Here is a 16,475-nt window from a genome sequence, read left to right as displayed (position 1 = left end):
TTTTAATGATATTAAGCATATGAAAGGACACAAACTTTTTGCGTTCAGCTTCTTCAGCGGCCTTGGCTTCTTCTAGTTTTTTCTTATTTTCCTTTTTGCTTTCCTTCTCAGGGCCCTTCACAATAGTGAATCCTTCCTTGATCCATTCCTGTTCAAAAGCAATATCATTAATGTCGATGTTTTCAACCACGGAACACGCGTTATGTTATGCCGTAATGTTAGTCAAACCTTCTTCTCTTTTTCTAATTCCTTCCTATTCATTTTGTCTTCCTTCTTGCCTTTAGTCGGTGAAATTTCATGTGTCGTTTTCTGAAAAATCAACATAAAATCACAGTACATGTTGGAGCTCGTTAATATCTATAATAGCGATATTATTAATACTTCTTTGTCATCCTCTTTGACTTTGTTCTCTTCCTCTTTCTTTTCTTCTTTGGCCTTTTGTTTCTTACTCTTTGTGGTAGTCTCTTTGTTTTTGGCCTTTTCATTCTCGTTCTTGGATTGCTTGGCAGCCTTTGATTCGGCCTTTGTAGGCTGGGTCTTAGCAGCAATGGTCTCAGTCGTGTTCTGATCCTTCTTATTTGGTTTCTCAGGTTTAGCCTGCAAAGCGCCAGCAGCAGGAACATTAAATTGATAGCTACAGTAATCTGAAACTCTACACAAAACATAATACTACCTCTCGCTCTACGCTAGAAGCTTTGATATCCCTTGGTTGAGGAGCGAGTTTTTCGCTTATCATCAACTTTTGCAGCTGTTTGAGATCCGGTGTCGAGCTGACGTTCGTGGTATAAGACTCTTCACTCAAAGCTGTGGAGCTTGAGCTGGGGGTATCGTTCAGAAAGGGTGCCGGGTTGGGGAGGTTCTGGGAGGCCCGGAGCTGTGCGAGGATCTGATCCTCTGTTTTCATCTCCTTAGCTATCTCCTCGGGCAATAAGGCATTGGAAGATATAGCGGAGGATGGCTGTAATGGTAATGGTTTTACTTTTATTATGCGTGTTTCCATTAATTGGTGGTTATTTAGGGCAGGAGTTCCCATACTGTACGACGCGAAGCACACTGAGTAGGCGACGCGAGACGGTACGCAAAATCCATTTGAAAATGATAATTCTATATAGCTGCTCCATTAATATTAACAATGCATGTTCCTATATGATTATTTATAAATGTGATTAGTATGATTGTCGTTGGATCTAAATTGGGTCTAAGTTATGTTTTAGTCTGCTAGCCTCCACATGCAAACCTCTTGTATTGTTATAAGTTACCTAGCAGCTGATGAGAAGCCTGTACAGGAAGCCAATGGATATAATGTGGAAAAATATTACACAGTCTCCCTGATTCCAAATAAACAAAAAATCACTTTACGAATAATTATTCAGTAATATAAACGGGAACTTAAAGATATCTAAGACTTTTGCGAGTATTCATTTAAACGAACTAATATTTTTCGTATTACTACGCGTATTTTGTTATTTTAAAAACTACATACATAACACATCTCGTCTGCCAATGATCGAGGTTGCTTTCGGTTACTATGCAGCAACCTCGATCACGGGCAGACGAGATGTGCTATGTATGTAGTTTTTAAAATAACAAAAGACGCGTAGTAATCCGAAAAATATTAATTTCATTTAAACGAGAATTTATTTAAAATATTTCAGTATTTTCAATTTAAAAATATCTTTTACATAGCTGTTTGTTTTGTTATCGGACATGTTTTGTACATATCAACACTGATTGCCGTATTCCCATTTACATTCACATACATTGTTACAACATTCACGGTAGTCCTATTTTTTTATTAAAAATACCTTTAAAGCCTTGCATCAATAGCGTGCAGCATTTGAGCTTTATATGCGTGTGAGGCACAAAGCGCTTTTGAGCGGCGAGCGCCCCAGCTTTAAAGTATTGAGGTTTCGCGTGGGCGGGCGAGTACCTCCTCTTTTATTGAGATGAACCGTATTCATTTAAAACAACAAATCATAGCTATGTTGGCGGATGAAACAAATATTATCGAGAAAAAAAAAACAATTTATTCCAGGCGGCAGATATGACAAAATATTTAAACAATACATAAATACGCTGAGAAAATATGTTCTGTCATAGAATTAACCATGCCGTATAGACAAATGTTACTTAATACCGATTCATATGAAAGTAATATGATGACGAGGGATCTGCTGCTGTATTATATGTGAGATTTTGTTATATGTTTACAGGTAATTTTCAAAACTATAATGTATGCTGTCAAGTAATTTCTGAGTGAAGTCACTCCGCCTAGTTTCAAAACTATTTATTGTACCTATTATAGATCTCACAAGATAACTATGATCGCCATCTAACATCTAGATGTCAAGAAACAACAAGCAATGTTTATTATTTAGCACCTATACCTACGTATGTATATCGACGTTCTAGGAAATAGCGCTTACGTCATAGATTTTTTATTTATTTAAAACACTGCCAACACACAAACATGTTGATGAAACGTTCCATTATACTGTGAAACCAAATCGGCTTGTTAGCTGGACTTCATTGTTTGTTAGATGTCAGGTCGTACTGTGTACATGTGTGTATATGTTTGTACGTTCCCGTGTACAAATTGGTCAGTGAGCCTGGGGGCAGCTTTGTCCATTTCGAATAATGGATTGGACGCTTGTATGTATTGTTGAAATCGATATATGAGAATAGTTCGTGGTGTACGGATTTGATAAACACTTTGCAATAATTCTAATGAGAGCCACGGTCAAGTTGCATGAGACAGAGCGACGTGAAGTTTAATAAATTAAACAAACTTATGAACTTTTTGAATCTTCGGTGGCATTAAAATTTTTTTTTTGCAATTCCAAAGTTGGTTAAATGTTATAATCTATATAGGTTGTTTATAAACTTAGCTAAGTTTCTTATCTAACATGTTTTTCTCAACATTATAAATGTCGCTAACATACTCTAGACTTTAGAGAGTTGAGAACCTCAGACATTGACACAGAATTCCGGGCGAGATCCTCCCGACTACATACAAAGAGCTTACAAGTATCGGATATTTCTAAAATAACTCTCCTCACGGCATATGACACACGGCGAACTGGAATTTTATGCAAAAGTACTTACTATTACTATACTTGTCGAACAGACAAATGGAAAAAGTATGAAAGTGTTTGGGTTATTTTTTCTACTTGATACTGTTATTAATAAAAAATTACATCATTTCTCTTTTGATGGACGCTCGTTATATCTCTTGTAGTCTAGTTTTCTTACGATACCATGTACAAAGAAAGTGATCTTACAACAAAAGTGGATGTAGCGTCATGTATGCAGGGAGCCGTGTGTGTAACGTTAAACCGCTTCGTGTTTAGAGCTTTGAACACATCCGTCTGAACCACTGCCTTTGACGATAGACCGAGATTGAGAGTTATGTCGACTGTTCCACGTAACACGATACATATCACAGCGTTTCTTACAAGTACAGCCACTATCACGAATATAATATACACAAGCTTGTAAAACAATCACTTATATACAGTTGTGAAGTCAAATCATTCATTCTTCTTAAGTTCTTAATAATTAAAATATAAATAGAGAAATTATTTATAGCACTCTACAACAATCCTTATCGACTGATGTCCTCCGTCATAGAAATTCACACGTTTGGTCATTTTAAAAATTTCTAACTAAAACAAACGATGCTGAGTAAATCTACAGAGGTTATAACTAACCACTCAAAACAAAAAAACTAGCAGCAGAATTGAATGACATTACGTGTTTCAATACTATGAAAACAATGATTATTATTTAACGAAATGTCACTTGCATCGTTATAGTGTGAGCTTAAAGTTCCGCATTTATTGAGACACGACACAAAGCAATAGACAGCGTATCCCTTTCGACTTGTGCAGGTTCGCATCAAACCAAAATATTTAGACAAACGTGATGCAGCAGTCAGTGAGCGCTATAGTAAATATGTTTATACTAAATCCGGCGATGAGTGGGACTCAGTGGGAGCAAACTGTTGCATAATTAAATTGTTCTTGTGAGCTTCTATAAAGGTAATGCAGCGGTTGTATGTACTTAATAGGAATTGGAATTGCAAGTTTGTTGTGAAGCACATGAGTGCTTATAATTTTAGCTTATTAGTCTTAAAGCTTGAGAGCACATCTTGAGATTCCTGGATCGTTAACATGCATTAAATCGCTTAATTTGTATCTCATATGCATTACACTAGCTATGAGAGCCACCTTGTCGACAAGTTACTGGAAAATGTGACCTTTAAATATTTTACAACTTGCAACTAATAAATTATTTAAGCTAGTGCTAGTATGCTTCAATAGCACCGTAATAGAAAGTTAACAATTTTTCTGAAAAATGTACATTCAAGCGGACTTTCGTTGTAGCTTTGTATTATTTAGATATATATATATTAATGCGAAAGCGTCGATGTTAGTAGATTAATAAAATAGCAAGATTTATTCACCATATATTTTATTAGAACAAAAAGGCAAATACAGCTTATCATATATAATGCAAGCGCTTCAAGGAAGATGTATGTGTATATTAGAGACGACCTCCGGCCGTGTTCACATCACTTACAAAACAATCGTATATAGATAGAACAAATACTATTATAATAGCTATATATTAGTTATTTGAATCCGTTAACTGGGAGGAGATCTAGTCTCGTCACATAGACTTTAACAATACAGTTCCTAACCCTTAAATAAACAATAGCTGAAAACATATCCCGTAGCGGGACGTCAAAGAAAGAATATCACTAAGCTGAGAACCTAGGCTATTGTACCGACAGCTCCGTGGAGATATCACATATAAAAACAAACAAAAAATATATCGGTTATAGTAACCCTAACATAAGAATCACAAAGACGCTTTGGTGACTGGGATGAAGAGATCGAGAGGCGACATCCCGACAGTAGGAAAGGTAATGCATCAAATATTAAATTAGACGAACTTAATCAAATAATCAGTCTTAAATATAACAGCCAAAATGAATCAGATTCACCGACAATATTTAAACATACCAACGTTGTAAGTGATTAAAAAAAAAACTTAACATTAACATAATAATATAACAAACAAAAAAAAAAACAAACAAACAAAATGATATCAAACAAGATAGCGATATCAGTTAGTTTTTGATGTGCCGGACATCGAATAACACGATCTACATATAAATAACGGATGGGATATCACCCAATTCAATTAAGCGAAAGATTTTAATCATAGCATACAAAAACTATCTCTAGTAGATTGGCTCGCTCGAACATTACGTTTCATTACCGGCGAACAATATTAATCTTAGAGATTTTAATATTATAAAATATTTCCACGGAAAATGAAGCCGGATATTCTGATAGAGAATTTAATCAGTGCTCGATGCAGCTTTTACGGTGTGGGCTTTCGTTATTCGGTACAAATGAATCACAGTCACGATCACCGGCACATCAAGACAAAGGGCCGGTTCCATAAGGACACAAACAATACATTTTTTTTAAATCAAACATCAACGTTATACTTAATGTACGTCACATTAAAATCAATCAGTGCAATACGAACTAGTTACGACCGCGACGCCTCCACTTTAGACGTATTTTTCTAAAATACTTTATAGAAACGGCCCTAAATATGTAACACACTAGTTCAGTAAGATCAAACTCAATCATAGATTGAATAGTAATTATATTAATATGAGTAGCACGCATATAGAAAAACAATGTCATAAAAACAAATAATCAATAGAGATCAAATTGACACACTTTGTTTTTAATACTAGAGTGGGGGGGGATTGTTTTTGGTGCCGAAGCTGCCGCGTTTATGCATCCTGAAATATTTAAAAAAACAAACAATGACGTTACATATGGTAAAAGTCGTATAATTATTTTGTAAAATTATTCATTATACAGATTAACAGAAAGTTCCACGAAGGAATCATGAATCGGCGTTCGGTTATGGGCTGATAACTGGTCTAGCAGACTTGTCGATGATGGAGGGCCACTCGCCTCACGGACGGGGGCATGTAGCTATGGGCGTTCTCCATGAGGAGCGTCGCGAAAACAATGGGCGTCCACCATCAATATAAGTTATAAAACATCGCCAGACCGTCGCAAGCTACACCGACCGCATCTTGCTGATTTTCATCTCTCACAGCCGCAGATACGTGGCAATAGAAAATTATACATATATGTATATGTACGTATAACTTGGTATATGTAATCTAGATTAAGTTAGCGTTGTCTCCATTGTAACTGTCACTGATATTTTTTAGAGATTCCGATAGAGCCTTTAAAAATGTTTGATGCATTCCACTTATATCGTATCTATCAGAAAGGTGACACTAAGTTTAATAAGTTAATATTGAAAGTCATACAACGTTGTATGCTGTTATTGAATCTGTTCAGGTATAAAAGGCTGTTATATTTAAGAAACTTTTGTGGCAATAGGCTTCATAGATTTTAAAATAAAGGCTGTCATGTCATGTCACTGATTCATCAGACACATCAGATAGCATTCACCTCATATCGGTAAGGAAAATTCGAAAATTCAATAACTTCATAAAAAAACACAACGCAAAAAACTATTTAAAGTGCAAGCAAATCCAATTAGCTTTGAAAAGGAGAAAAAAAATATTGACACATTCGAAAATGCTGTGACGAAACCTTGGACATAATGGTATTTTTATTTCGAAAGCAGTTTACGCTGCTTTTGAATGAGAGGCTCACTCTTACAACACTAGTATGAACCGCTTCAGTAAATCACAAATAATTATCGACCATCGCAATACTACTATCCCTAAAGTGTGTAAATAATCAAATAGACTATACAAAAATAAACCAATACAATATCTGTATAGCCGTATTAAAACGCCAGCATCATCTGACAATTTATTTGCGACTTATACTCCAGTGAGCGGTATTTCCGGACGAAACCGTACGAGTGATTCTAAGAAATTTGCATTACATAATTAAGATATAAGACGCACAGCTTCTGCTTGAATGCCTCTACAAATAGTGCAAATGGCTCTCCACCTGCATTATAATTCGGCATTCGGAATTCTCCTTGAAATCAGACAGCAATCTACAGGGAATTCTGTTTGCAATTAACTATACTTGACATCGCTGGATTGAACATAACTCGATTATGTAATAACAATCTAATCCGACTGCGATGAGATTCTAAATATAGAGCAGAGAATTCAATAGCGCCCACACGTGAAGTCGGAAACCGCACGATCAAAACTAACGTTAAAATAAAACCGACAGGAGATACCGGTTACAGAGCTTATCACTGGAAGCAATAAAAATATCATCAAAGTTTTGGTTTGTCCTACATTCTGTTTTATAAAAACCTTTGTTCTCCTGAAACTGAACACCGATACACACATTTCTGGTAAAGCTTTTTCGACGAAATTTAATTATTTTGCACTGACTGGATGGAATAGACAATTTTTTATTTCATACTAAATGTATTAATTTTGTTACATAGCCATAAAATAGTGAGTGTGATAGCTCTAGCGTAAAACGAATTACCCCTTACCGAATGATGTTCTCAAAGTGCTTTACGGACAGAAAAGAATTCATAAGTTTCGAAGGAATCATGAATACCCTTAGTTTAATGAAATAAAATCTTCAGACTGGACAGGCAATTATCATAAGTTGTCAAAGGTCCGCGGCATAAAAAACTTTTCAATGAGAATTCTAGCTTGAAAACTTCAACTAAAAGAATCGGAGTGATAAGTTTTAAATGTTTAAAGACAGTTGAGTTAACGAGCGGTCTGGTATTAAATTGAAACGAGGAAAAAATTTCCTCAAACGGAAAGCTTCACAAAACTTTTATTGCACGAGTCGCACATAGCATCGAGAGCCTCTTGAAACATCCCGTTCAAGCATATAATTTGATATTTAACAATTCCAATAGCCTTTAGGAATTTCGATTCACTGAAGGTAAAAAACTTTTTTATCGCACGAAAAGAATACCTTGATAGGTATTCGATTGATTTTTGTCGATTTTCCAGTAACGAACGATCTACGACTGATGTTGTTTTTCGAAGGAGAATGAACCTATCATTTCTTATAGATAACGGACCAGCGAGATCACCGGAGATCTATTATATGACCGAACTTAACTTAATACTAAACACCTATCGCTCACACAATGCTTCACACATTAGACACTTTGTTCACGATATCAACAAAGACTGCAGTGACGAAAGATTATATGGCTGTTGATTTGACATACTCGTAAGGAAACTAAAGTTATGAAGGTATTTTACTAGTTATTAGGTTACTATCACTGTATACTTCCGAAGCTATGAAACTAATAAGTTTTTAAACTAATACGGTTAGAAGCATCCAAGAAAATTTAAAATGTAACTTATATCATAATGGGAACTCATTGACTTGAATGTTCATTAATTTAAGAAACATGTCTTTTATAAATTTAGAGAGACAATTTTCGTAATATGAACGTATGTTATAAAAAACGTCGCACAACCAAACGATCTAACCGTTTATATACTATGAATATAGAAATGACTCGCTATAAATCGATATAATATATAGGTAATGAATTATATATATATACGTATACATACAATAAAAGCTAAAACTGTTTCGCAATAGCAGGAATTCTCGGCCTCCCAGTATTAAAGCATAGCAAATATCTAATTGATTAAATTAATTCGCTAGGTGTTATAATTTATAAATATTTAGTTAGTGTATATACAGCTTAACTCGCATCCTATCCTGTAGTACATGCAAAATCCTAAAATTGTTACAATAAAGACAATTGCAGATGCTAAATTCAAATTTACCTTTAAAAGGTGATATGAAAGATTGCTATATATATATATATACTATAAATGTCCCTACATGGCATTGTGTATGTGTAAGTTTAACGAAACGAGATAAATTATGTAAATAAATCGGACACAATGATGTCTGTCGTATTATGTTGGATCAACTTAAAAAATTATTTCAAACAACCTGCCCTTGCAGCGGCTAGGCGGTAGGTATATAGGTATTACAAATAAGTATATAGGTATTACAAATAGTGCATGTAACTATTTCGTCGCTTTGTGAAATTATTATTTGTCGCTGTATCGATTTAAACTTCTGTGTGTGTGTATGTGTGTGTGTTTATGTGTGTATGTGTAATGTGATTCATGTATCGTTATTCAAAATAAATCATACAACAAAAGTGCTACATAAAACTCACAACGACTGCTACGGGGTATATAGCGGTTAGTTTGAAATCAGGCAGTTACAGATGTATCGAAAGATTGAAATTAAATTAAAATAATTAATAATTAAAATTAAAAAAAAAGGGAAATCTGTGTAAATACAAAACGTATCATGATTCCTTTTGTGAAAGCAGACTGTTAGACGAAATCCGATGTTCAGTGAAATATTTTCTTATAATCATTGCTATATCTATATATATAGCTACAAGCATTCATCAAACTTCGAATTTCGAGATGACAGTCGTGTCATGAACCAGCAGTACTAAGTTGAGGGTCACTTTCGTAGTATAGTAACTAGTGTCCGGTGACGTCACACATCTCAACGGAAACTGTCGAGTTCATCACACGATCGGATATGCGAGTGAGATAGCATGGTGCGTCTTAAAAATCGCTACCTACCCTAAAAAAAATTGTTTTAAATATTTTCAACTACTAATAAAATAATGTAGAGCTTGATGAGAAAAAATACACTCCTCGGACTTGCTAGGGACGGGTTTCTCAGACTAGATAGTGTGAGAGGCGCGTCCCTGCGAGGGTGATATGTTAGAGAGGTGTCCACTTACCTGATCCCAGAAGAACATCGGCAGATTGTTGCCGCGATCGCGAGGCATCTGCTGCATCCACAACAAATCTTGATTGGTAGCCGGCTGACCCCACAGCGACTCCTGTGGAACACACGACCTTTAAGTCTCCACATTATAACACGACGAACCTACGTGCGATATACCCAAGCGTTTTGTGCATAATCCACAAAAAACAAAGGAAAAAAATAATGAGAATACCTAAAAAACCAAAGAAATAATTATGCGTCACGTCAATACAATAATAACAATAATAATAATAACGGGCAACAGAATCAGAATCATAACATATTTGTCATAGTATAGGTACCATCTGACGGGGGTGAAAGCGTGGTGGCGGGATCCTGTACCGCGGCGGTTCAATACGATTCCTATTAAGCATATTCGGTTGCTCCTAAAATATATCAAACACTCTGTAGTTATCCAAAGACACGTCTATGTCGTAGTAGCATACAGAAAGAGGAAAAAATATACACATAATATACATACAATAAAATAAAACACATCAACACTCGGACCAGGTGTGGACCTGTAAGGGAGACCTGCGATGATGCGTGGCCAACCGTTATGATCCAAGCGGCCGATCATTTTCAGCTTTCAAATGATTTACGCCCTAGCGTCTAACGTTAGTTTGTTCGCGGGTTTAATGTTATCTGTTACGTGATGTCGCCGTCGCAGTACGTGGTATGTACAAACGTCCAGATCTTCCTATATTAATATATAGCTGTATACCTAATGAGTGTCGTGTTATATTGCATTAGTCAATATCCGCTCGCGCCGTGCTGTTCTCGGACGGTCATCCCTGGTCTCCCGTACACTAAGACAGCATGCTTCGGAATCTAAGTTATCGCTATGATATATATATAAAGATATATAAAGGTATACTATATATTAAACAACATCCTGTTATCATTACCATGAAGTAGTGAGGATAGTGCGGTGGCACTTGTAGAGGCATGAATGGCTCGGTCGCTAAATGTATGTTAGTGACATTGGTTTTAAACGCACCCTAGAACGTGGAAACCGGTTGTAGTAGTTGTATATAACAAAACTATTACATATATATATCATGTAAATAACGCGACCAGACGGTGTGACAGCGGCCGGCATCTGATCGTTTTACTTACACACGGTAACAAACAGTTATCCACAAAAAGTTTCAGTGACATAGCAATTGGTTAAAACATTAGTAAGTTAAACATATGAGAGTGCATTATCATAACGGTATTCCCTACTATGAACACAAACACTATATTGTCGCTGTACATTTAATCGTCTGTTCCAACCCAAGCCTCGTCTGCTAACCGATCCCGCCCCAGGTGCCGCCCCTGGGGCCGCCCGGCCGCGTCGCAGGATCAACATGAATACCGCGCGAATGTTCACTCGTCCTTACATATATCTCAATCAGAGTTATATTCTACAAGGCGTATCACCCCTCTCGTTTTCTTTTTCTATTTTCAGGCTTGAAGCACCCTTATAACATTATACGCTGAATGTAATACGTGCGAATTCGCTTTTTATTATATCAACAACACAGTGCAAAGAGCATAATATTTAATCAATAGAAATATGACTTACTTCCATAGTGAGAGCCGGCTGCTGATTTAGCATTTCATGATTTTGGGGTCGGGGTTCGAATCCAGTAATCGGATATGGCGGAAGTACCTCCTAAAATTTGAAATTCTGTTTACAATCACGCACAACGACCTCATGTTCCACAAACAATACATTCTTAATGCAAACAGCCGATCCGTCTAACGACATTCATATAATTAGCTGAATCTTTAATTTAATTATTGATGTATGTACACCTTGGTGTCGTGGAATTACTATGGAGCTACAAGCGGGGGCATGCGAGCGGACGGTGGAACATCGAATAGGCGACACGCACGAACTGACAAAAAGTGAAACAACTTAATACACAGATATATATGCGTGAATATAAAACAAAACGACGTATGATACAACTCCAACTCCACCGATGATTCATCAATTAGCGATCACTTTGCATTCGACCTGCAAAATGTGAATTGCAGTTATATCGAAGACTAAGGCTACAGCTTAAGATTCTATACGGTACAGCCTCTGAGATGTATGATCAAGATAAAATAGGAGAGGAGACATGCTTACGGAAAAAGATTCATAGAGTTTAGTAACAAAGGAGAGTCGACAGAAAACTGGTTAAGAGGTAACTGATCGAACTTTGTTGGAGAGCAAATATTAGCTGATATTTGACATTCATAAATATAACTATAACTTAATAGAATAAATTCTTTAGTGGGAGAAACCTGGGACAAGGAATAAGTTGAACGGCAAGTTCGGCGTTCAACGCGGTACTGGATCGTGGACATCCTACCATAAGAGTCATGTCCGAATACATGACAAGTAGTTAAAAATCATTTATCATGTGCTCTTTACAAAAAAAAACTGATCTCGAGGAGACTGACAACCTTACAATGGATCGATCAAAAAACCGGCCAAGCTGCAAAGAAACATATATACAGGGACGTGAGTGATAGGTTCCTACTGAGTACTGACGTTATATTCGACTGAAGGTAATGCATTAAGTTCGTCTCTATATAGCTATATATAAATTCTATATAAATATACATAATTGTTAATACGGTTTAACAAGCGTTAGCGCCAGCGTATCAAGCTGTATACCGCTGGTTGATAGCCGGCAGCTGGGACACCTGGAACCTGGTGAATCAAATCGCATAGCTTACAAAAGATGAACTCACCACTTGCGCGAACGGTACCACGGGCCCGTACGAGCCTAACGGACGCATATGAGTTTCGCAGGCCCTACGCACCATCAGGCTGGGGCTAAAGAAACCCGCCCTATACCAGCTGTACATCTCCTTAGACGAGAATGGACCCTGGACTACTTTCTGAAACAAGATAATTTCACACAAATCACTTAGTGGGGTCCGTCTGTGACTCCACTGCGGAAGAATGCCAACTCCTCAAATGTATTGGATCATTTGTCCCTCGGAAACTTCGTCAAAATTCACCACCTCTTCATACATCCCAACAAATCTTCTGGATTATAACCGTCACCCTAGGTTTACTTACAACTACTTTACATGTACTACTTCTTCTAGCAGTATTCTTGCTTTATTAATAATAATGCCACTACATACTACTGTATATAACATAACTGGAACAGTAGTAGTACAGATCGCGTTCCGTCATAAGTAAACACATTGTGCCAGCATTGGAACCTGTTAATAATCAACATCTAGCATCCGGGATGTCCTCGGCTCTATCGGTAAGGGACTGAACATTCGTTACTCTATAGCTACGGTCACCAATGCAGAGCACATGATAAATTTTAGTATACATTTTTAATCAGACCATTTCTATGTCGTGATATATTTAGTATGTACTTTTTCATGACTGTATTTTCTGTCTTAATCTTTCCCCCTTTTCGACTCTATGCTATGCTATAAGCGAATTGACCCGCCCTAGACAATCTTCAGTCCCGGGCGTGTAATCTTCATTTTGACACATATCTTAGAAGAAAATCTTAATATCGGAAACAGTAACCAGGCAAAGAGATAATTTTTTTTTGGAATGACCCTAAAGCTTTGTAACGTCGTATAGTTTGCATGATTAAACCAAATTATATGGCATATTTTTAATTTAAACAGTAAAGATTTTCCTAGCGTTCTAGCTTCGAAGCCGACACTTCTACCAAAGTCCTACCTAAGGGTTGTTGCTTAGTTAAGTAAGAATACATACAAGAAAATAAAAAAAAACGAAAATGTTTATCTATATACTAAATGCTGCTACTACATACATGATCGTTCGAGCCATGCATTCAGCTACATATGTACTCACTTTGGGGTCTTCATAATACCACTGATCGGCCATGTTGGTGCCTATGTTACCACCGATGTTACCACCAATGCTAGCGTTGAGGTTGGTTCCAATGTTACCACCGAGGTTACCGCCAATCGTCCCACCAATGGCGCCGCCAATGTTGCCAATTATATTACTTCCAATGTTTCCAGCAATGTTGGCACCAATATTTCCACCTATATTACCGGCAATATTTCCGCCGATGTTTCCGCCTATGTTCCCGCTAATGTTTGCGCCAATGTTCCCGCCAATGTTGTTACCCATATTGGCGGCGATGTTGCTCCCAATATTCCCAGCCATATTGGTATTCATATTGGGGCCGAGACTGTTTGGCATATTAGCACCGATGTTAGTCGACATGTTGCCCCCCATATTTGTCGGCGGCATAATGTTGCCGTAGATAGAGCTGAATCCGGGGTTGCCATGTTGCATCCCGTGCATCGGGAACAGGTTGCTCTGAGCCGTGTGTGTCGATATCTGCATATCACCGCTTGGTAGTTGCTATTACAATGAAATGGTGATTTTTATTGGAGGCGACATAATTTAGGTTAATATGAAGGAATAAAATAACAACCAGACCATACCTGAGAGTTATTTTGTCCCATGAATAGAGAATTATTAGCGACGTTAGGACTTGGCATTACCGGCAGTCCGGCGTTCTGTTGGAACGCTCCAATAACGCGGGCTTGCATGGCCGTGCCCATAGCGGGATTCAGAGTATTCATCACTGGTGGTAGCAATCCTTGCATGGGCAAGCTGTGAGCATTTCCTGGACCCATATTCAGTCCTAGCGAAGAGTTGAGCGCCTGGTTGGGGATGCCAACATTCTGTATCCCTTGTCCCGCATTAAGAACCATCCCTTGCTGCGGCACCGCGGGGCTGGCAATACGTAGCAACTGGCTTTGATTAATCATTCCTGATGCGATGACACCGGGTTGGTGCGCTGGATTAGGACGCATGCGACCGTCCTCCAAAGTCATGTCCATAAGATCTTCAACGATCTTTTCCTCGTTGGTTTTAGAAGTTTCCCTAAAAATCAAAACATTAGATAGAACCGAGTCCCTAAAAACAAAAAAGGGGTGATGAAAGGAAGCATACTCTTCAGGGTTCTGATCGCCCATTTGCCTGCCGTGCAGCATCTGCAACAGGCCGGTGGCGTTCATCTGTTGCCGGCTCATGGCGGTCTCGTTGCTCACCGTCACTATATTCTGATGTTTCTGCCGCAAGCCGTTGTTGGAATTGATCATGACGGACTGGAAGTTTCCTTTGTCTTCGTTGGGTTCAGGGTATTCTATATCTGATCTCATAAACGCGTCAAATGTCTTACTATCCGAGAGCTTTTGTCTCAAATCATTTTGTTTCTGCTCGTCAGTAGTTGCCTGTGCGTTACTGGCGTCCGCTTCCGGTTCCGGCGTGTCTACACTCTCCGACGACTCTAGATCGTTAGTCTTCTCCGTGTTATCGGTCCGTTTGACACTTACCGCTCCACCGCTGACTTCGTCTGTTCCAGTACTCAAAGACTGAAAGACAATGATTTTATAAGAACAACTACGTCTACCTACATCCAGATGAAGGAAAATTTCTCACCTTTTTATATCTACTATCGCCAGCCTCAAACCTTTTCGGTGATAGCTTCTTGGCTTTCTCTGAAGCCCACCACTCTTCAGAGCCTTCTTCCACAGTTTTAGAGCGCGCAATACTACCACCGTGTGTATGCGACCGAGTCAACGCTGAACAAAAAAATGACCCTATTTAGAAGTACAATATTACCAGGCTTATATCAATACATAATATTGAGATTGTTATAATATGTAACACCAAACACGTGCTGCATCACGTAAAGAGCTTAATGGACGCGATCAAATAAACCTAAAATATTTTATGCTAACGTGAACTGTTTGTTGAGTGTGGCGGTATCCTTTTCAAAGAGATTTAAAACTGAATATTTGTAATTTTAATATTATATCCATTTTGCATGTTCACATTTATTGCAAAGTACTCTTGAATGATTCTATATAATATATTTTCTATCATTATTCTTGTCTTCGTGAAACTAAATTTACTTTTAAATATTATGTCATAAGAGTCCGATGCGTACACGGTGACATTAATGTAAAAAAAAACACACTTTTATCTTACATAAACTAGAGTCAAGTGAAGCAATTTAATGCAAATTAATATTCTCCGAGCTTCAAATTACAAAAATAAAATTGCAATATTCATTATAAATCTCTTAAAGCAATTTTCAGCTTCGTTCTCAATTTTATTTTTAGCTAATTACACTATCTTATTTATTATATTATGCAGAGATACTGCAATATACCACCTTATAATTTATATATATTTGCCTTTCTTCACCCACCCGTGTGCACTCGGACTTTTAATTACTTTTCATAATAAAAAACATTCAATATTAAATCCGTTTCGTTATTATGAAATGTTTAGTGTTCATTTATCAGCTACGTATAGTTCATTTCAATAGAAACAGGCAAACTTGTAAACAAATCAGTTGACCAAAGTGAACTCCGTTCTTACGTACAATTCAATGTCAGTCCTGATAAAAATTACATCATTACAAGACAGCTTCAGCGGCCAAAAAGGCCAAAGTGGTCAAACAACTGACTATGAAGGAAAAACAAATTCTAATCAATATTTACCATCATCTAGAAAAAACCTCACCCACATATCCATCCAAAATGGAAACGTATAATACTATTTCGGGAATAATGAAGGTCTCTCGGAGTTCATTGCGTCGTATTATGAAAAAATACCACGAAACTAACGAC

General features: G+C 37.3%; 1 protein-coding gene across 10 annotated transcripts in view; it reads right to left on the bottom strand.

Moving 5' to 3' along the window:
• The window catches only part of LOC116777330 (GRB10-interacting GYF protein 2-like), a 42,508-nt gene that overhangs the window by 5,270 nt on the left and 20,763 nt on the right, over positions 1 to 16,475 (bottom strand). For 6 of the 10 annotated variants that reach the window (XM_032670819.2, XM_061526149.1, XM_061526151.1 and 3 more), the window contains 12 exons: positions 15,277 to 15,419; positions 14,788 to 15,209; positions 14,274 to 14,718; positions 13,669 to 14,190; positions 12,567 to 12,716; positions 11,404 to 11,493; positions 10,136 to 10,219; positions 9,808 to 9,909; positions 674 to 958; positions 382 to 597; positions 229 to 309; positions 36 to 148 (listed from right to left, as the gene is read on the bottom strand). In XM_032670819.2, the coding sequence (XP_032526710.2) occupies positions 36 to 148; positions 229 to 309; positions 382 to 597; positions 674 to 958; positions 9,808 to 9,909; positions 10,136 to 10,219; positions 11,404 to 11,493; positions 12,567 to 12,716; positions 13,669 to 14,190; positions 14,274 to 14,718; positions 14,788 to 15,209; positions 15,277 to 15,419 (2,653 nt within the window). The remainder of the gene's footprint in view (positions 1 to 35; positions 149 to 228; positions 310 to 381; positions 598 to 673; positions 959 to 9,807; positions 9,910 to 10,135; positions 10,220 to 11,403; positions 11,494 to 12,566; positions 12,717 to 13,668; positions 14,191 to 14,273; positions 14,719 to 14,787; positions 15,210 to 15,276; positions 15,420 to 16,475) is intronic. The other 4 variants (XM_032670822.2, XM_061526152.1, XM_032670823.2 and 1 more) reach the window with 4 other exon arrangements.

Source organism: Danaus plexippus, chromosome Z (genome assembly GCF_018135715.1).
Source record: "Danaus plexippus chromosome Z, MEX_DaPlex, whole genome shotgun sequence".
Lineage (NCBI taxonomy): Eukaryota > Metazoa > Arthropoda > Insecta > Lepidoptera > Nymphalidae > Danaus > Danaus plexippus.
The sequence above is the reverse complement of the archived record's forward strand: the minus strand, read 5'-3'. Positions and strand labels throughout refer to the sequence as shown.